This window comes from Eleginops maclovinus, chromosome 3 (genome assembly GCF_036324505.1).
Source record: "Eleginops maclovinus isolate JMC-PN-2008 ecotype Puerto Natales chromosome 3, JC_Emac_rtc_rv5, whole genome shotgun sequence".
In the NCBI taxonomy this organism is placed as follows: domain Eukaryota; kingdom Metazoa; phylum Chordata; class Actinopteri; order Perciformes; family Eleginopidae; genus Eleginops; species Eleginops maclovinus.
Genome location: NC_086351.1, coordinates 11710503 through 11732140, shown reverse-complemented (window position 1 = coordinate 11732140; position 21638 = coordinate 11710503). Strand labels below are relative to the sequence as shown.

General features: G+C 40.8%; 3 protein-coding genes across 5 annotated transcripts; 2 read left to right on the top strand and 1 right to left on the bottom strand.

Annotated features, from left to right (window-relative positions):
- The first annotated feature begins 132 nt into the window (after nucleotides 1–132).
- Nucleotides 133–8052, top strand: si:ch211-197h24.6 (uncharacterized). 3 transcript variants are annotated; one of them, XM_063879954.1, is made up of 12 exons: nucleotides 133–267; nucleotides 545–635; nucleotides 1846–1876; nucleotides 2882–2959; nucleotides 3054–3193; nucleotides 3284–3409; nucleotides 5946–5991; nucleotides 6091–6159; nucleotides 6463–6878; nucleotides 6996–7100; nucleotides 7443–7542; nucleotides 7711–8052. In XM_063879954.1, the coding sequence occupies exons 2-12, from the start codon at nucleotides 561–563 to the stop codon at nucleotides 7752–7754; spliced, it is 1230 nt and encodes a 409-aa protein (XP_063736024.1). In that variant the 5' UTR covers nucleotides 133–267; nucleotides 545–560; the 3' UTR covers nucleotides 7755–8052. The 3 variants fall into 3 exon arrangements, with proteins under 3 accessions (XP_063736024.1, XP_063736025.1, XP_063736026.1); XM_063879955.1 differs by having other exon boundaries at nucleotides 167–267; nucleotides 548–635; XM_063879956.1 differs by lacking the exon at nucleotides 133–267 and adding an exon at nucleotides 339–468.
- A 343-nt stretch (nucleotides 8053–8395) lies between these two features.
- On the bottom strand, nucleotides 8396–10647 carry rbm12ba (RNA binding motif protein 12Ba). The gene is made up of 2 exons (XM_063878467.1): nucleotides 10465–10647; nucleotides 8396–10274 (listed from the first exon to the last, which is right to left on the bottom strand). The coding sequence occupies exon 2, from the start codon at nucleotides 10247–10249 to the stop codon at nucleotides 8534–8536; it is 1716 nt and encodes a 571-aa protein (XP_063734537.1). The 5' UTR covers nucleotides 10250–10274; nucleotides 10465–10647; the 3' UTR covers nucleotides 8396–8533.
- Nucleotides 10648–13250: 2603 nt separating this feature from the next.
- tmem67 (transmembrane protein 67) lies at nucleotides 13251–21522 on the top strand. Its single transcript, XM_063879535.1, has 28 exons — nucleotides 13251–13468; nucleotides 14120–14208; nucleotides 14325–14415; nucleotides 14553–14652; nucleotides 15091–15154; nucleotides 15271–15342; nucleotides 15435–15497; nucleotides 15700–15854; nucleotides 16002–16110; nucleotides 16218–16304; nucleotides 16760–16825; nucleotides 16988–17141; nucleotides 17209–17329; nucleotides 17439–17544; nucleotides 17958–18014; nucleotides 18149–18247; nucleotides 18630–18728; nucleotides 19009–19095; nucleotides 19201–19300; nucleotides 19386–19525; nucleotides 19603–19743; nucleotides 19890–19970; nucleotides 20067–20183; nucleotides 20290–20406; nucleotides 20507–20614; nucleotides 20772–20874; nucleotides 20966–21108; nucleotides 21191–21522. Exons 1-28 carry the CDS (start codon nucleotides 13261–13263, stop codon nucleotides 21269–21271), a joined length of 2958 nt encoding a protein of 985 aa, XP_063735605.1. The 5' UTR covers nucleotides 13251–13260; the 3' UTR covers nucleotides 21272–21522.
- The last annotated feature ends 116 nt before the right edge of the window (nucleotides 21523–21638 follow it).

Genomic DNA, 21638 nt, shown 5'->3' with positions numbered 1-21638 from the left:
TAGCAATATTATAACAATAACAATTATTTATTTTTGAGATGTCCTATGCCCAAAGTCGCATGATTTACATTAATGCAGATGTATTCTGAGGGTCTGTTCATTTTTGTTGTACAGTGCTGAGGTAAAATTGTCCAATGCTGTTTTTTTTAAACGGGCAAAAGCGCCGCTTACTATTGGTTTTCAGGCAGCTTTGTTTTTTATCATAACGAATCTGTACTACCGACCTTGTGCTTGGAGGAACTCACTGTTTGCTTTAAAATACCTCGGGTAAGTTAGGTTTTATTAGATTACTGTTTAACTAGCGGAGATACATGTTATATTAGGTGTATTGGCTTGCTTAATGCTTTCACAGCTAGCGTATTATTGACCAAAAGCCGGGTTATTTTAGCCTCGGCTGGGCCTTCGGTGAAACCAAACAACGCAACGAGTTTCTGCCAACATAAGATAACTTAGATTGCAATGACTAATGTGAGCCTGTTTATGTAGCATAGGAATTTCCTTGCTTATGAATGCTTCTGATACGACCTTTCTTTCTTTCTCACAGTAGAAAAACTAAGGAAATGGAGGTTAATTCTTCAGCTAACCAGCAACCACCTAGAAATGGGCCGCAGTCCAATCAAAAGAGAAATTTCAGGGTAAGACTGCACTGACCTGAAAACACCACAACTTATAAAACTAAACTCATATAACCTCATGCACATGATGCTAACTCATAAAGAAAACATGACTTTTATTTTGTTGTTAATGATAATGTGCACCGGCTGTGGTGGTGCTTGGTGGGGAGCCAGGTGGCAGCAGCAGTCCTTTCAGGGGGACTTGGTGCCAGCCAGCGTGCTCCCGGGTTTCTAAAGAGCCCACACAGTGGCCTGGGCTTCACATGTGTGGCCTGTTATCGCTGTTGGGATTTAAAGAGATTTCTTAATTTCGTTAAGTTTATTTTGTTGACTTCACAATGCAAACATTTCTTCAGTTCACCGAAACAGCTTACAGTTTCTATTTCTGAGACTTGGGTTCTCTGAACCAATGTCTAAGGGGAGGCTACTCAGTTTTTACTTCTGAGTGCAGTCCTGTTCTGAACCAAAAATGCCCAAAGTTTAGCAGGGCTCTCTATAGGGTTAAAGCTTTTTTTTTTTACATACATAATATGTAAGTCAGCTTCAAACCACCAGACTATAAATAAACAATACTTGACTTTATTGCAACACATTTAAATGTTGAAATTTTGAATTGGCTTTTTTTTTATTACAGAGAGGTGGTGCTTATCAGCCAAATGAAGTATTTTGAATTCCCTTATGAAATTCATCTTGTCTCTGGTTGAATACCTGCCATGATGGTTTCCTGAGAGAAACCTAAATCCAGGCTACAACATTTGGAAGGACCTAATTCTTTGCCCCCCTTATGAAAAAGGGGTGAATGCTTAGTTTTTTGTTTGCTGATTTCATCTGTCAAACTTGGCTGTACACCCACACTGGGTGTAAGGCCAAAATACACAGTGGAAGAAAACACTGGAAAAAGAGAGCAAAGACTTGGTGCGAAATTACTGAGGTCTTGATCTCAGGCTTCTTTAATTTGGCCACTGTGGAATGTTTTTTAATACAATTGTTGTCTTCATTTAAAGTTTCAAGTCTTTCTCACATGATTCAGACACTATTTAAAATGTGTCTGTTTGACTGTGGCTGCTTGATGCAGTGGTCCTGGGGAACATGGAAAAAATAATGGCTCCATGGCATATATAGTGTGGCGGACATGGACAAGAATGATTTGTCCTCTACTAAGTCTCATCCTGTCACTAATGCCTCTATGTGTCTCTCTCCTTCATGTGGGTTAATGCCCTCCTTTTGACAGAGAAAGCAGCCGCAGCATTCTGCTGATATAGGTAAGTCATTTATACACAGTGCCAGTGCTGAGAGGTGAAGCTTGAGATCTTGTTGATTTCCCTGCTTCATTACATGGGTGGTGGCATGTTCACCACTCGTTGAGACTGACACTCAGAGGTGGGGGCTGTTGGGAGCCATACATGGTTTTGCAGTAATGATCTCGCAAAACCTTTTCCAGTAACTTGCCACAGTGTTACTATTGTAGATTTTTTTCTCCACATTTAGATGTTCTGAACAATTTTAGAAATGTCATCCCATTCTCCTAAAATGTTGCCACATTAAAGGCCAGCACCATACGCTCCAGTAGTCCCTCTTGAAACCTAAAGCAGCGGCACATGCAGTAATACAACCATGCAGCTGCAATGGTTGCAAGTTTTGATGCACTTTTTGTGCTGTGTTTTTCTTTTTGCCCACCAGAAAGTATTCTTTAGACTGCGGGATGCAGTATTCATTTTGGCATTCAGTTGCCTGTGCTACATGGGCTTGTATGCTACTCATTATTATTTTTTTATCCAAGTAAACCTTACCTTTGAACCAGAGTACTTTAAATTATGCAGACTTTTAGTGTGATTTCACACATTGGAACTGCTTCATTAGTGCGATACAGAATGGATTCTTCTGTGGTAGGTACAGTGAGAGACGGTACGTTATGGGAGCTGGTGCCCTGCAGCCCAATCAAAGCCTAAATGGGGGTTAGCAGAGAACTTGTGTTCCTGTTCTTCCTCTGGTTTCAAATGCACACAGGAGTTTGGGTTTCTATAAGTTGTTCAGTTCACATCGGCAGAATTATAATTAACTGGTCATCAGTCCTGCAGGCAGTGTAAGAACACACTTTCTGATTTTCAGTGTCTTCCTTACTATGATCCCAGGGGTCACCCTGTACATTTATAACAGTGACTTGCTGAACTAGTCTTCTGGACATGAATGTTGTTGTCTCACTTGTTTATCATTCGTCTGTCAGTAAAGAGCTTTGGCTTTGTGTTGACCATTGTTGTGTTTTCCAGTGTTCTCCAAAGGGGCAAATATCCAGACCCTGCCCTCTCTCAGCAAACAGTTGAAGGGGCTCACAGAGTGTGTCATTGGTAAGCATAGGGTACATTTCCCTCGTAAACATCTACTTTACCTTCTACTCTCTCTATAAAATGGATAAAAAAATGAATCCTGACTTGTTTACAGGTCTTCAGTATGTATGGGAGTACCGAAGCCCCAGTAAATCTGTCCCACCACACTACCAGTGCAAACTCTGTGCTGTCTCCCGCTTGCAGCATGATATGCTCGCCCATGTGAAAGGCTGGAAACACAGCTTCAGATATTTGGTGAGTATTGATTGCTTCTTAATCTGCTCTAAGTGCATGATAGTGGGAAATGTTTTGTAATATTTGTATATTTCTTTGCCTTATACACAGAAAAAGGTGCACCCTGACAAGATCACCAATGAAGAGGAAGAGGCCATCAGGGACCCTGCTGTAAGGAAGAACATCAAAGAAATTTCAGCCGAGGTGGAGAAGACAGAGGGGAGGGGACAAATCAAGGTGAGTGTCAGACTTACTATATACCACTGCAGATTACAGCGGAAAAGTGTTGTTTTTATCATCCTGGGTCGAAGAAGATTGCTAAATGTTCCCCTTAAAATGACCCCTGCCCTCACTTTGAGCGGCACGCAAGTCAATTTACAAAAATCAATAAAATGATTGGTTGTAAACAAGCAAAAAAAATTCAACCAAAGGCCCATTTGTAATTCATGGTATTCACGGCCAGAGGGTGCTCCCCCAAAATGTAGGCCTGCAGCCAATTGTAAATTGATATTGTTGACCTCGTAATCAGCATCTAAATCACCTCAATATGCGGTTAAAGGGAAGATGCCAAACCATGTCTGATCTATATGCGCACATGAATGCATTTCTTTCTAAACGGGCTCTGTTTAAAGAAGGATTTTTATCCAGCGGTCCTAATTTGACACACTTCACCTCATGTGAAGAGATGCGCACAGATGCTCTCGAATGTGAGAAAACATTACCCAAGTACAGAGCCGACATAGAAACACTGCTGCAGCGGTTTAAGAATCACTTTCAAGATTTCCACGGCATGCAGCCACGCATCAGGTTATTCACTGACCCCCTCACTGCAGCTATCAGCAAGCAGCCCCGAGTTGCAGCTTGAAATATGCGAACTACAGTCAGACCCCTTTCCAGCTAAGTGAGATGGGAATCTCCCGCTTTCCACTCCTCAGGGATTTTGCCTTCTCAATGGCCAGCATGTTTGGTAGCACATAAGTATTTAGTCAGCCACCAATTGTGCAAGTTCTCCCATTTAAAAAGATGAGAGATGCCTGTAATTTTCATCATAGGTACACTTCAACTATGAGAGACAGAATGGGGGAAACAATCCAGGAAATCACATTGTCTGATTTTTAATGAATTAATTGGTAAATTCCTCGGTAAAATAAGTATTTGGTCACCTACAAACAAGCAAGATTTCTGGCTCTCACAGACCTGTAACTTCTTCTTTAAGAGGCTCCTCTGTCCTCCACTCGTTACCTGTATTAATGGCACCTTTTTGAACTCGTTATCAGTATAAAAGACACCTGTCCACAACCTCAAACAGTCATACTCCAAACTCCACTATGGCCAAGACCAAAGGGCCGTCAAAGGAGACCACAGACAAAATTGTAGACCTGCACCAGGCTGGGAAAACTGAATCTGCAATAGGTAAGCAGCTTGGTGTGAAGAAATCAACTGTGGGAGCAATTATTAGAAAATGGAAGACATACAAGACCACTGCTAATCTCCCTCGATCTGGGGCTCCACGCAAGATCTCACCCCGTGGGGTCAAAATGATCACAAGAACGGTGTGCAAAAATCCCAGAACCACACGGGGGGACCTAGTGAATGACCTGCAGAGAGCTGGGACCAAAGTAACAGAGGCTACCATCAGTAACACACTACGCCGCCAGGGACTTAAATCCTGCAGGTCCAGACGTGTCCCCCTGCTTAAGCCAGTACATGTCCAGGCCCGTCTGAAGTTTGCTAGAGGGCATTTGGATGATCCAGAAGAGGATTGGGAGAATGTCATATGGTCAGATGAAACCAAAATAGAACTTTTTGGTAAAAACTCAACTCGTCGTGTTTGGAGGAGAAAGAATGCAGAGTTGCATCCAAAGAACACCATACCTACTGTGAAGCATGGGGGTGGAAACATCATGCTTTGGGGCTGTTTTTCTGCAAAGGGACCAGGACGACTGATCCGTGTAAAGGAAAGAATGAATGGGGCCATGTATCGTGAGATTTTGAGTGAAAACCTCCTTCCATCAGCAAGGGCACTGAAGATGAAGCGTGGCTGGGTCTTTCAGCATGACAATGATCCCAAACACACCACCAGGGCAACGAAGGAGTGGCTTCGTAAGAAGCATTTCAAGGTCCTGGAGTGGAACTAGCCAGTCTCCAGATCTCAACCCCATAGAAAATCTTTGGAGGGAGTTGAAAGTCCGTGTTGCCCAGCGACAGCCCCAAAACATCACTGCTTTAGAGGAGATCTGCATGGACGAATGGGCCAAAATACCAGCAACAGTGTGTGAAAACCTTGTGAAGACTTACAGAAAACATTGGACCTCTGTCATTGCCAACAAAGGGTATATAACAAAGTATTGAGATGAACTTTTGTTATTGACCAAATACTTATTTTCCACAATCATTTGAAAATAAATTCATTAAAAATCCTACAATGTGATTTCCTGGATTTGTTTTTCTCATTTTGTCTCTCATAGTTGAGGTATACCTATGATAAAAATTACAGGCCTCTCTCATCTTTTTAAATGGGAGAACTTGCACAATTGGTGGCTGACTAAATACTTTTTTGCCCCACTGTACATCTTGCGAGAGCAACTTCTTTACAGTGAAGCACATCAAGTCGGAGTAGAGAAACAGAATGACAGATGAGACACTGCATAATAACACAAATAATGATTCTTCATTTCAAGTCTTAAATGTGTCAATCTTCTGTAAGAGTTGTGGGTTTACTTATTTTATTCATCATGATGTGGATTTGACCTGTTCCTGTTGTGGCTTTTAGGTGATTTTGAAGGAGCCATATGAAGTTCTTGCTTTTAAGGGACTCCGTAAGTTACTCTACTATGAAATGGGTTCAGTAAAAAGGATTGCCTGTCGGTTGTAGGCCTGAGTTGTGAATGTCTCTTGTATCGTTTTGCCGCTTACAGGGTCTGCTGCTCCTAAAGCTATGCCTCAACCAGCGCCAGGGATGGGACTTAAGGGACCGCCACCCTTTGGTAAGTACCCTTTATCGTTTAACTAAGAGCTTCAGCTACCAGTCAACTAATTGATCATCCATCAACTCTTTTCACAATCAATTAATCTTTGAAAGTTTTCATGCAAAAACCTACATTTTTACTCTCAAATATGGAGATTTTCTGCTTTTGTTTAAAAAAACTAAAATAGCAAGGGTAAGTACAGAAGTACCGTAATTAAGACAGTGATAGACATCGTCTTGACGATGGACTTTTTTGATACTTAGACAAACTTTGTGTAAAACTGTCAATTAACGCGTTTTTTTCATTGATTTAATGTGACAGGTCTCTCAGGACCCAGGTTCTCAGACTCAAGGTTTGCCGGGGAGTTTCCTCCTCAGCGAGGTCTTCTCTCTGACTATCCAGTGGCAGAGTACGGGGAGCCCGGCTTTGGAGGCTTCGATTACACGACCAGGCAAGATTCCCTTGGCTCTGGTATGGATCGAAGACCTTACCCAGATGGTATGGGTCATCGCCCAGATGGGATCAGAGACAGTTTTGGATCAAGTGGTGGAAAAGGTGGCTATGGAAGGAGTGGACTGTTGGAGGATCCAGTCAGAATGTATCCTGATGAGTACCAGGGCAGCCAAATGGGGAATAGCCGGATGAACAGACCAATGGACAATGCACTGGAGAGACCAGGCTTGATGGGAGCTGCTCCAGAAAGTGGCAGCCTTCCTAATACCCTCCTCACTTACCTGGTACGAGTTATATTTCTGGCTGCATGTTCCTCCCCAACTTAAAACTGTCCATTTATTTAGTTAAATTACTTGTATTTGTATTAAAACATTCATTAACTTCTTAAATTGTATTTTAAGGATACTTTCCGGATAGAGAATGAGAGTGACGCACAGCTGGTGCTGAAGGTGACACAGAAACTGACAGATGTGCTCATGGACTACAGACTGAGGAGCGTATCGGCGGTATGGAGCTGTTTTCACTAAGACGTTTCTGTTCTCGTATTTTAAATGTAGTCAAATCTAATGTAAGAAAAAGCTTTTATTGGATTTTGCTTAATAAACCACATTTGAATGTGCCCATATTTCTCAGTATTATCTGTAATACCATTATTAAAAACCTGTCCATGCAAATAATTGTTCTATATCTTAACGAACAATAGTTTGATTGTTTTTATTTCATACTTCTTATTTAACTGTTCATGTATGCCAAGGCAAATTCCTCATATGTGTAAACCTACTTGTCAATAAACCCATTTCTGTTTCTGATTATCTTTTCCTAAATTGTTTTCTTCATTTCCTCCTCAGGGTTCTAGCCTGAACAGCTTCTCCTTAAGTTCCACAGGCTTCTCACCTACAACCCCCAAATTGATGGGCAGTAGCGATCGATTCTCAAGTAGTCTCTCAGGTATGTAACCAAGTCTCCTCTCAGCCTTTCCATTTGAAACGGACTCAAATGTAGAAGGTCATCTGATGGCCATTTGCTGACTGGAAGACATATTCCTGTTTCTTTCCCAATGTGGGTAGAGCTTCTTTCTATATTGTGTCATTTTAATGTGTTTGTGTCTCTCTGCAGGTCCATCCAGGTACTCTACAGGTCCATCCAAGTATTACAAATGAAAATCACAAGCAATCCATTGATCATCTTATGCCTCGGTCCTATGTGCGCATCAGTTATTACCGTGCAGAAGTTAAAAACTTTGATTTCTTTTTCCTTTTTTACGCTAATGCTTTTAGGCATATTTTTGTTGCTACTTGGTGGTCTTCCTTTTTTAATGTTTTTATCAATATAGAATACGGGAAGATCAAAAACTTGGGAAGTAACAAACTACATGTGTTCAGCAGTTGTAACTCAACATAAGTGTATGTCTGTTCTTTATTTTCCAAGGCCCTGTTCTAATAAAAGAAATGAAAGAAATTACGTGTTTGTTTAATTCCAACTATACCTTCGTTTAAACACAATGTTCAGGGTGTTAGCTGGAATTCAAATCCAACCTATTGTCCTTAGCCTCATGGGATCCCCTCTTTACTCCTTGATCCCCTGTCCCAGCTTTTAAAATGATGCCCAGATAATGGATAGCGCTCCCAATAGCTTCTGAATGTAGTCCCAAATGCTTTCAACTTTCAGTGAGCGAGTGAGTTGAGTTTTTTTCCTTCCCATTATCATAGATTTCAGCAGCATTAAAGCCCCCCAGTATGTCTTTTTAATATATAGTTGAAAACATTACGGGAGTTAAATAAGGTTAATAAAATGCCCAGAATGAACAGTAAAAAAGCATTTATTTTAGAATGTATGGAATGTTCAGAGTTAATGACATTGTTAAACATGTTTAAAGTAAGAACCACTCAACAAAAGATCATGAAACACAAACTTGTCAGGAAAAAAAAGGTAAGGGCCTTTAAGCCACAATGTCCACATTTTGGCTGCCTGAAACATTTTTTGCCAAAATGTCCTCCATTTGCTTCATGGTAATACGAGTGAGAAGTAGTTTTGTCCCTTGGAAGTCCTGGCCATGGAGCCTTTGTGCCAGTGTAGCAAGTTTTTGAGATTTAAACTTAACCAGAGCCTCACTAATACCCTCCCCACTGTTGTTACACAGTAAGAGGATATTATCCTTTTTAAGTCTGAATGTGCTGAAAAGTCTTTGTATTTGACTTTCTTTTACATTTGCGGGCAGGTTTCTGACAAATAGGCAGGTCTGAGCTGCTGGGTCAGAGTTATTGCTAGGCACAAGTGGATTCCATTTCCTATTTTTATTCTGAATCCTCTTTCCAGTATTTGGACAAAGTTCGGGACTTCCGAGTAGGGTTTTGGCCATCATCTCCCTCATCGTCATCTTAGTGATTGATGAGACCTCAATGGTACCCATGCCCACATGGCACCCATTGAGATTCATTGCATACTCATAATCCTCACCGCATGCAAATGTAAGAAAGACTGTGGCTAATCTGTTGCCTTCCTTGTCAAGCAGATGTAATATATCTTTGTGTGCAATGTTTGGACATCTAAACAATTCTTTTATTTCAGTCTTGGTCATCCCTCTGGGTAGATTGTTGACCATGATGGTGTACTCCACAGCTGGCGATATGGTAGTGATCGAGTCACAATCAGCTCTTGGCTTTTTTGCCAATTTTGATGGCAACTGGTTGATAAACTGCCTCTTGAGCTGCAGCGCAGACGTGTTTTTTTGTTTGTGATGTGCCATTTCCGTCAGAGGGTTTTGCTTGGTTTTCACTCTCTCCCCAACATTAACAGCACTTTCACATTCGAGCAGTGCACTGGTCCACATCTTCTCAGTTCCTGCACGCACCTCCACACAGATGGGGCCCAGTGACTGCTGGTTGAAGTCAAGAGCATCAAACGCATCCTGTGAGTTTGCGAACTTCACAAGGCACGCATGGCTACGTCCCAACTCAACATTCACAATGGCTTCCTGAACTGTCAACCCTTTAAAAAACTGGCAGATTTCCTGTTTTTTAGTGGAGGCTGGCAGACCAAAGAGCCTGACGTAGCCTGGCCCTGTTTCCTGAGTTACTGTTGGCGACATCATTTCATCAAACACGCCTGTGCTGTTGGTTTTTGGAAAGTCAACAGTTTTCTCTGCCTCATGGTTTTCACCTTGACCAGATGACTGGAGACTTTGAATGACACTATACATCCCAAGAAGGAAGGCAGCATTGATGTGTGGTGATGCTGCATTTGAAGGTTGTAGATTTGAAGTATTTGGATGAAGAGGCTCTGGCAGAATTCCAGTGTTGGGATCAAGAGGGCTAGCATTTGAAGGCAGCACCTTAGCATCTGCAAATGGCCATGGTTTCTTCACAGTAGGATGTGGGGGGGGGAGTTTCCTCCTTTTCAGCAAATATTTAAGTGTTTTCTCCAGCTCTGCCATGCTGCTGAGGTAAAGACTAACGTTAGATCCTTTTAGGAGCTTTCCGGTGTACTGCAAAGCAAGCTGTGCATGTTTTTCTAAAGTAAATGCAATAAATGCTTCTTGCAGATTTCCTCCCACGATGAACACTCCACCGTCAGGTATGTCAAGGCGTTGGAAGAATCTCCGTACATCTTTAGAGCCTGCCTTCTCATCAAGGCCTTGCAAGCGCAGGATTATCATTTTGTCCCACCAGGTTAGATGGTGTCTGAAAAGTAAGACAACATGGTGAGAACAAAAAAAAACAAAAAAACATCTACATGTTGTATGTTGAGATATTACCAACAGATAATCCGCAATGAGTAAACACGTGTGTTGTCCGGGACCACTGAAAGGGAGGAGATAGCCCGGGAAATGTAAACAACTTTTCTGTCTCCGTGAAACGCGCAAATACTCACCACAGCTGCGTCCAATGGACAGAAAGTAATCGTTTATTTGCGAGCGTTGCTGCTGCCCTGTTTCAAGTTAGCCTTGACTACTTGCTGAAACATTTCGTCCCCTCTTTGTGTATCAATCTGACCGCCCCCGCTGCTAAGGAATGCGGTCAACAACCTGTTTTTGGTTTTCTCCTTTTTTGACTTGTATGTGATGAATTACCGCCACCTACTGGACCGGAGTGAGGTCAGGACAGCGCTTACCCATACAGTAACTTTTGTGTCTCGCTGAAATGCATCACTGCATTAATAGACCGGCTGTCCACTGTCTGTGACATCAGTGATTTCTTTGTATTATGGTGCATATTTTTGACAGTATATCTCTCTTTTCTTTCTCCTTGTCACGCTTCACATTTAGATTAAGCGTTTAAAATCTAAATTAAGAAATTCATTTAACTTATAAAGAAATGCACAAAAGCACAGTAGGCCTATCACTCCCAAGAAAAAATGCAGTATTTGATTCAAGTGAGTCTACATGAAGATTGCAGATTTGAAGTATGTGAGAAAAGAAGATGTGGCAGACTTGCTGTGTTAGATCAAGAGGAAATGCATTCAAGGTTCAGGTTCAAAAGTTTTATTTGTCATATGCACAGCAGTTACAGCGTATATGTTGGCAATGAAAATCTTATATCCCAGGCTCCTCCAACAACTCAACATATATAGCGCAAATAAGATAAATAAAGTAATGCAAAAATAGAAAATATATACAATAACAACACTAAGGAGGTAAAGATGTAAAATATATACATATGTAGAATAAATAGAAATTATTTAAATACACTGTACAGTAATTTAAATACTTTACACTGTTGTATGAGGATCGGTATAGACAGATGCATATATTACATATAAACAGATATGTATGGCAGATGTGTATAATATATAGATATGTGTACTATAAACTGATGTGAGTAGACATTCACAGAGCTCAGGAGTTCAGCAGTCTTATAAAATGTGGTATATAACTAGCCCTGAGTCTGGTGGTCTTGGTCCGGATGCTGCGATACCGTCTGCCAGACGGCAGCAGACAGAACAGATTGTTGCTGGGGTGATGGGGGTCCTTTAATATCCTACCGGCCTTCTTCCTACATCGCTGTGTGTAGAGGTCCTCCATGGATGGCAGCTCCGTCCTGGTGATGTGCTGAGCAGTTTTCACCACCCTCTGTAGAGTCTTACGGTTGAGGGCGGTGCAACTGCCATACCAGGCGGTGATGCAGCCAGTCAGGATACTCTCGATGGTGCACCTGTAGAAGTTGCAGAGTATCCTGGAGTCCATGTTGAACTTCTGCAGCCTGCGGAGGAAGAATAGCCGCTGTCGAGCCATCTTGGATATGACCCTGGTGTGATGTGTCCATGTCAGGGCCTCACTGATGTTTACCCCGAGGAACCTGAAGCTGCTGACTGCTGGGTGTGTGTGCCTCTCTCTTCCTCTTCCTGTAGTCCACAATCAGCTCCTTTGTTTTGCTGACGTTGAGATGGAGGTTGTTGTCCTGGCACCAAGATGTCAGGGCTCTGACCTCCTCTCTGTACGCCGTCTCTTCGCCGTCTGTGATCAGGCCGATGACGGTCGTGTCGTCAGCAAACTTGATGATGCTGTTGGAGCTGTGTGTGGCCACGCAGTCGTGCGTGACAGAGAGTAGAGGAGAGGGCTGAGCACACAACCCTGAGGGGCTCCGGTGTTGAGGGTCAAGGTGGAGGATGAGATGTTCCCCATCCGCACTGCCTGGGATCTGGCCGTCAGGAAGCTCAGGATCCAGTCGCAGAGGGCGCTGTTGAGCCCAAGGTCCCTGAGCTTAATGGTGAGCTTGGAGGGCACAATGGTGTTGAATGCTGAACTGTAGTCTGTCATGATCCTGGTTTCGTGTCTGTCATGTCTTTGTGTTGTGTGTTTTATTTTGAAAGGTTTTCACCTCTTGTGTCAGGTTAAGTTTCACTCCCTGTCTTTAGTTTCCCTCCTTCCCCTGATTGTGTCATTGTGTTCACCTGTTGCCCCTGTTTTTCTCCTCCCCTCTCAAGCTGAGTTTTGCCTATAGGGCCCCATGGAGGTCTGAACCGGCTCTGGGTGTATTTCTCAAAGTCAGCCATGCTGCCTATGTGAAGTGTACCATTAGACTATTTGAGAGACTTTGCAGTGTATCACATGGCAATCATGACACTTCTTTCAATGATGAATGCAATAACAATTTTAAATGAGACCTCATTGTATCATAACAAGGCTTTCCAGGTTAAAACACACACCCCAAAGTACAGAGTTACCAGTGTTTTAAAAGAGTTCAAATGCATCTGCTACCATTAATAGTTAGTCATAGAGTGGCCGGATAAGTATTATTTGAAGTATAATATAAATGGAATATTGGAAGTATTACGTGGCAGCTGGTAAAATTGGACACACTTGAATGTCTTTATTTACTGTTTATTTATTTACTGAACAATAAAAGTTGTGGAGTAAAAGTTGGCCTACAATATTGAGATAGTATAGGCATAGACTGTATATATAGGTAAAAAGCAGCAAGGAACCATAAATACAGAACAAGTATTCAAACACGCAGTGAATAGGGCCTTTATTTAAAAAATCGTGTTGATTAAAAAACAGACCGACAAATAACTTTATTTGTATGCATATTTGTATTGTTTCAAAGTTTTATTCATATTATTATTTCAGATATTCAGTAGGCTGAACGTGACGCACACGTGAACTGTTCCGTACGTCATCACGCATACTGAATAGGATTGTGGGTAAAAAAGGGACCGTTGTTTACCATGGCGACGGGGACGCTACCGTCTGTTGTTAGCAGATACAAAGTACCTATTATAACATTATTTCTGTCTGTTTACATAGATCTCTTTGATTGCCAGCAGTTTGTCATCCCCTTCAAGTCTCCTTCAGAATGCAGTGGGGAAGAATTTTTCGATATCTCGAGTCTCTCGTGTGTGAGCTGCGGTTCAAATCAGCTCCGGAGCACAACAGGTCGATTACCATCACACAAACAACTGATTATACATAATATATATGCCAAGAAAACATGTAATTTGTCAAAAGAATTAACTTTAGCGATGACTTCAACAGCCATCCACGACACAACAAATCCACGTTGAACTCGGTAACAGTAAGCTAGGTGTAAAAGGCTAGTTAGCTAAGATAAAAGTATTGAACATCGGAGGGAAAAAGGGGAAATCCTCTAACAAACAGACCGCACAGTGTGCCGTTGGAATTCATGCATTTGCCGAATTGACTATATTTGATCTGACAAGGAGATAAACTACAACATTTGTTCTGATTGTTTTAACAGTTAATGTTTTCCATAATCTAATGATTACTCTGCATGTGTAGAGGTCTTTTATTTTTTAATTAACAAATTCCTCAGAACGTAAATTAGTATGATTATAAAGTCATAATGTATATAGAGCATAAAGCATTTCCTCAAATTAAGGCATGGACCCCTTACTTTGGGGCCTGTTTGCATAAGAACAACTGAAAGAAAACTTTAAAAGAAAACTTCAATTTTTAATTCACTTTAATAAAAAAAATGTATACAACTATAACTAATATCTCAAAACTTGCCACTCTTCAATCCCTGTTTCTACTAATCAGCATAATTCCTCTCCTTTTTTTTTGCAGGACTGAGCTGCATTTGCAAAACTGGTTACCAAACTCTCATAACTGACAAGACATCCATCACATGTCAGCAATGTCCCACTGACAAACCTGTATGTGCAATTCACCTGGAAATAGCTGTTAATCTCACATTATACTTTACATAATGCATCACGCAATTGCAATCCCATTTGTTATTGCTTTCTTGACAAGTTGTCTCTCATTACAGGCAGTAATTACAGATGGGTTTGGGTGTATCCGCTGTCCGGGCAGTCTCAGTGATGAGGGGAAGTGCCAGTGCCCACCAGGCCACATCCTGGGTTAGTCACAGTAGACAGTTTTGACACTATTGAATTGAAAACATGCTTCATGAAGTCTTACATGTTGATAGTGCTTGCAGCAAATTTACCACACTTGTGTGTAAAAATAGCTAAATATAGGCTGGTGTTTTTTTCAGTGGAACGAGATATCAATGGAAACCTTCTGGATGAGGCCAGGTGTGAAATGTGTAACGGAAATACCCCTGGTTTGACTGTTCCAAACTACAGTGGAGACATGTATGTACCAATACCCAATACCTCACAACTGAAAGATTCAAGATTCAAACACTGGCATATTCAGAGTTCCACCCAATAAGTTTACATTTATACATTAAAGCAAGTTCAGGAACAATATGTCACAAGTCTAAAACAGCTGCAAGTAGAGTTTGAAAGGGATTTATTTACCATGTATGAACGGAAAAGTATCATGGATTTTAAAATCATAAATGTTTGTGGTTATGTTTGCCATTGACTTACTAATGGTACAGTTAAAATATAGATAAAAAAAGTAATTATGTTAGTTTATTTGAATTAAAACTGAACAACCCCCTTTAGGGTGATATTGAATTAAGTCTGTGTGTCACCCCTGCACAGCAGACCTACAGTCAAACGAAGAAGGGAAATCAGTGCAGAAGAAATGAAAACTTGATTGGAACTTTGATCATTGTTTTTCAGGTGTGAGCGATGTCAGGCTTCCTTCATTAACTCCTCCTGTGTGTGTAACCCTCCTAATGTCCTGGTAAGTTCTGCTGACCTTTTTCCCTCACATCCTCCTCCAGACTCATCATACACCCACAATTCAGTAACAGACTCATTAATAAATGCATTTTAAATGGTTCATTTTGCGATTTTCAGGCAGGAGGACTGTGTTTCCCTTCTGGCAGCCTCTCCACCAATGTGAATCCCAGTGTCAACTATGTTCAGTTGGTGAGTCTTCCCTTTCCTCTCTCTCTTGCTATCTCAGTTTTGTTTATTTTGATGTATGCTGATTTGTGTTTTCTGCTTTTTTCCCCTTGCAGAAGTTCAGTGTCCAGTCTGCCTGGTTTGTCAAAAACCTGTACTCTTCGTCAGCAGCCTGTCTGGTAAGTTCTATCTCTTTATTTTACTGATCTAACATCAGACAATTCAAAGCCTTTCAAATTTGTCTTTTGTTAAAACAGCTTTTAAAACTAATCTCCTATGCTGTCAGATTGTAGCTCTTGAGGATCTTTTACTTTTATGAGGAGAATTTTTAACATTCTGTGTATATTTCAGCTGTTCATGAGCAGGTTTGTGTGGTTACAGGTATTCTCCAACTTGACAGCATGTCAGGCTCTTGGGAACATGTGTGTGATGAACATGCATTCCTTCAGCAGCATCTCCTCCGATGCCTGCGGCCTCTTTAACACCATCTTCAGATCTCGGGCTGCTTTAAGCTCAACTCAAGATATTTCTTACTGGTAATCAACACTATCATGGCACACAGCATGTGTATATATTGTGCCGTCTTTGCAATTTATGGATTAAATAGCATGATTTCTAACCATATACTGTAATTATTTTGCACCCAGAGGGAACATTAAGCATTTTGGTTGCTTTGTCTCTAGGAGAGTTAATCTGCCATGGCTTTACTACGGGGACGAACCTGGACTGGCAGGTCGAGTGATTCAGACCGATCCTGTCCCCATTAGGTTCAGTTTCAGAGGAAGAAACAAGGTGAATGATACACTTTAATCACCCTTCAGTTATCACAATGAAATCACTACTTGAGGATTCTACAAATTAAGCAGTAAACGTTTTTTTTATTTATGTTTGTCCGACAGAACACAGACATTAAACTGCTTGCTGCTGTTTATAATGTCAGAGGAGAGTTCCTCAGATGGGAACAAGTAGGAGCAGGTAATCTCCAGGTAAGATGACAAATAACTGATAATTAAAAGTATATTAAGTCTAAAAACACAAAACAATTGTTAAGTATTTTAAGATATGATTAGAACTGCCTAGTTTTAACACATTGGCCCAATAATGAAACTGAAGGTCACAGTTCCCTCGGAGTTGATCAGAAACTGATTCACAAAAGCCATTTCTTATTGTTGACTCCATGCATATTTTTAAAGCATATTAATGTAGATGTACAGTATCTGTTAAATTCTTTGTTACTGTTTCTGAGTTTTCCCCTAGTGATGTTGGTTATACATGTTCATACAATTTCCTATACTATCAATCAGTACAGCTTGAGTATATACACTTTTTCTCTTACATTATTATTGAAAACATTTTAAAATGTGTTATGTGCTTCATATCTAGTATAATAATATAGGTAATTATACCTTTCCAACTTTATTCTTCACTTCTGCTCTTTCAGCTTTGTCCAGGAACAACTAAGAAACAATCTGCAGCCTTCAGCTTCGGAACTGCTTACCAAGAGAGTGTGAGTATCTGTCCTTTAAATTGAGCTCAGGGACTGTGCACAAACTATCATGCAATGCCCAGTTCGAATATATTGTGTGTGTGTGTGGGTGTGGGTGTGTGTGTGTGTGTGGGTGTGGGTGTGGGGGTGTGTGTGTGTGTGTGTGTGTGTGTGTGTGTGTAGTGTGATCTCTCAGTAGCAGAGCTGTTGGGTGCCCATCCGGAGCCGTTGTTCTATGATGTATTTTTGGATCTTGGTGGAGGAGAGAACAGAAAACTTCTCCCCCTGCCTACACTGGTTTATAACCAGCAATACAATGGGCGCCTAATCAACCAAGGTGGGATTCTATTTTTTTCTATTTGTGTGTGTGTGTGCATTGTATTAATATGTTTGCCATTTTACAGAGAGCATGAAGAACTGGTACCTGTCTCGCCGCATGTTTGTTGTCGATACGCTGAGTGGAAGAGAGAAGAGCACGAGTTCCCTGCCCAAAGTCATCCGTGTAGCCAGCAGTGTCAAAATAAGGTTTGCTGCCAATTAATACTCCAGCTTAATACAAAAAGAAAACACAGTCAAAGCTTCTTTTTGTTCGTTTGTGACGGGGTGATGATTTTATCAACCGTGTGTTTGGTAGGTTCCAGCTGGTTCCCCGAACCCAGGAAGGCCAGGTATTCCCGCCTCTGATGACTGTGACGTACAGAGACGTTCCAATCACGGATATCAATACGCAAACTGTGGCTGTGAGTAAGCACAAATCCACACACACAAACATAGAGCTGCTGTTTTTTTTTTTTAGGTTAAGCATATTAAGCTAATGGCTAAATGAGTTGCTGACATTTTGATTGTCTTTTGATTATTTGTACTCACACTTGCAGGCAGGCACATACAGTACATCATTTGAGTTTGAAGCAGAGAGAGCTACTAACCCTTCGTACAGGCAGTTATTCATACAAGAGATGATGTGGCCACACTGACTAATCTTCTCTTATGTGAAACTCTGAAGGTGCACTCTGATAAATAGAGTTCTGTCCTTGCCGATATGCTCGATCAATACGTCACTCAAAGGTTAAGGCTGTATTTCTCTGTGGTTTTGCTACCAAATCTAAAAAACAAGCTTTTGTTTAATATGTTGAATAAATTGATCTGTTTTCAGACAACTTTTGCTGTGGAGTATGAGATGGATCAGAATGAGGCTCGCATAAAGACAGATGTGAGTACAGACACTTATTGTTAAATGGGCTAATATGACAAGGAATAGATTTTTTGTATGACTGATGCTTTTTCAGTCTTTATGTCACAGTACTCAGTATGAACTGTGGCTCTGATGTTTTTGTGTATGCACAGACTGCTCTCGGTGTGATGGCTGGTGTGGCCCTTATCTACTCTCTGCTGAAGACCGTAAGCTGGAAGAGGAGGATCGCCTCTCAGCTCATTGATGCAGAGGTAGTCCATCTTTGAAATGTCATTAATTCCATCTCTCACTTTCCATCCCATCCACTGGCAGGCCAGCTTTGAAAGTTAGTGCTAATGGGAAATGTATTTTACCCCCTTTTTCCCTAATCTCATTTTATTTATACTATCCTTCTTGATATCTGCCTCTTATTTTCTTGTATTACTGTAACTGTATCATATTTATAAAAAAAAGTATTTACTGTTTCAACACTGCGTGCCGTACAGCTGTTATGTATTGGTCTGTAGTGTCGTCTGTTCTATAACTAAATAAGAAAAGTTAATCACAAAAACATGTCCTTATTTTAGCCTGGTCAATCCACATGTGAGTGCAAAGCTTGGTAGTAATGTAAGCCTCTCCCTCGTTCTCCCTCAGACGCTGCTGAAGTTTTTGATGTTTTATGCTGGAGATCTGGCCAATGTTTTCTTTGCCGTCACCGTGGGGACCGGACTTTACTGGCTCATCTTTTACAAGGTTTGTAGAAGTCCTTTGTGTCTTTCTTTGATAGGATTTATCACAAGTATCTTAATTCTTCTCTAAGATCTTCTTTAAACTTTATTTCTTTTCCAAACACAAATTGTGTTTCTCTTGTTTTTGCATGGACTTCCTTCTCTATTTCCTCCTCTTTGCAACCTTTAGACTTTAAAGGCAAGTCTTTTTCATCCTTTACCCTTTCTTTCTAAACATGCATAGATTTACGTGAGACTTTTTTTTGACTGCTTCCTGTGATTCATTTGTGTATGTGTTTGTTTAGGCCCAGCAGTTTGTTTCAGTGCTGTTACCACTACCTGCTCAGGAGGAGCAGTTTGTGACCTACATTGGTTGTGCCTTTGCTCTCAAGGTTAGACACTTTCTTAACATATGTAAACATTTGCTTTTGAAAGCTAGATGGTGTGCTTCTGTAAGGAACACAAAAGAATATATTGTTTTGTGTATTTATATCCAGGCTGTCCAGTTTCTCCACAAGCTGATCCTTCAGGTGTCCATTGATGTTTTCTTTATTGACTGGGAGAGGCCCCGATGCAAAGCTAACAGAACTGTTCAAGGTACAAAATAAATTGAGCTTAAAGTCTTCAAAGGAAAGTATTTTTATTTTTTGTTTATTCCATTCAACACATACTCTGTTTTTAGCTGCTGGGGAGCCGAAACGTGACCCCTCTCCTGTCAGTATCTGGAGGACATACTTTGTGGCCAATGAATGGAACGAGATCCAGACCATACGCAAGATCAGCCCAACTTTTCAGATCATGGCTGTGCTCTTCTTTCTAGAAGTACATCTTACAACACATAAACTCAATTACTTCAGCTACTCATTGCTTATATTGCTAACATATGTTGTAATTTTCAGGTGCTAGATTTTTCCAACCTCGCCCTGAGGGACCCCTGGCCAACTTTACAGCGCTCCACTCAGGAATACACCCCCTCATACAGCATCATGCTGCGCTACGCTCTGGCATCCACACTGTGGCTCTGCATTGGATTTCTGCAGGTAAAACGTCCCCCAGTCATTATCATTATCGCCTTTCTGTCACCTCCGCTTTGATTTCTCACCTCTGCCTGTCTTTCTCAAAAATTGAGGGAAATACAGTAGCCTTTTGAAAAGTTCCATTAAAAGCGTATTATTTATCCCTACAGGTTATTTTCTTCACTGTGTTTCATGAGCACTTTATAGAGGACAAAATCCGGCAGTTTGTAGATCTCTGCTCCATCAGTAATGTAAGTATCAATGTTTATATTACATTTTAAACAATGTATGTGTCTGGAATTCTTTTTATTTATGCAAGTCTACTTTGTCCATGTTTTTCTATCTAGATTTCCGTGTTGCTGCTATCTCACCGTTGTTTTGGCTACTACATTCACGGGCGATCAGTACATGGGCATGCAGACACTAACATGGAGGAAATGAACAACAATTTGAATAGAGAATCTGTATGTTCTCCAACTGATTTCATGATGTATTATTAGCTGTAGCTTGTTCATGAAATTGTTGATTTCACGTTTAATTCTTTATCTTTCTTCCTTTTCTTTTCTAAAGGAGTCCCTGTGTGGTCAGAGAGGTTTACTGCCGAACTCAGAGATCCAGACCTTTCAGGTCTCTCTCACCAACCGCCTGCGATTGCAGTATGACAGGATACGGGAGCAGATTGGCAGGGTGTGTGTTTTCGCTGTTGTGGTTTTAATTGATCTGGAAAAAGGAAAATATTAGCTCTCTGGTTTCTGATTTTAACTGTGGCTTGACTCCTTTGTTGCAGAGGAACGGGCCATCGCGACTGATGGACACATCATCAGCTAACCAGTTTGAGCAGAGGGCCCGAGGCTACCAGACCATGAACCACTTCCTTGGATCCGTTATAGACCATGTGAGTACAAACGCACATTAATAAATTCACACAAACACATTGAACCCAGCAGAGTTTGATTGTATCATTTATTTATTAAATTGTAAATTAATTATGCTGAAAAATGTCATGTAGAGGCGAGCTTGTTCTGTCTCTAACATTGAGTTATTTATCTCAGGCACATCCTGACATGGACTATATAGTGAGAGATAAGATGATGTTGGAGAGGGTCATAGGGATGGAGTTTCTTGAACCGAGTGAAAAAAGCATCTTTTACAATGGTAATGACCTCTGCCCAGGCTACTGTACATTTCTGTTTGTTTATAAATGCATTTATGTGTTTTTAAGGTCTGTTGGATTTTCTCCCCACAGATGAGGCCCACTCTTTCAGTGACGTGCTGTTTTATGGAAATGAGGCTACGCTGCTCATTTTCGACACTTTGTTCTTCTGTGTCGTTGATCTCGGGTCTCAGAGCTTTGTGCTTGCAGCTGTGCTTACATGCGTACAGCAAATAGTAAGTGTATTGGGTATATTCATTATGCTACCTACAATGCGATCAAATGAACATATATTCAATGGCATCTCTTTTTTTACAGATATTTCGCCTGATCCGCAACACTCTCGGAAGAAAGAACCTCGTCAACAAGACTTTGGTGGATGAGAGATTTTTGATATAAAATTCCCTGCTAAGTGATTGGAAGTGTCAGTGTTGTTTAGTGGCATTCCTCTCAACTATGTTTACTGTTCACAGCTTGTGCAACTCTTTTTTGTACTTTTCTTTGGATATACTATATTTTCACTGCTGTTTCTGGATGTAAATATCATAGTTTTTTGTAAAAATGCTAATGTTTTTATTGATTAAGGGATTTTGATATGAAGATCGTCTTGTTTTAAGATAATTTTATTAAAATCAAATTGATTTTTCATATCTTCTGTGTTTTATGGATTAATCAATCACATACATTACATGTCATAACAGACATGTTTTGCTTGTCCTATAACAAGATATCCATATTGTGTTTTAAATACATAAATCCATATGAG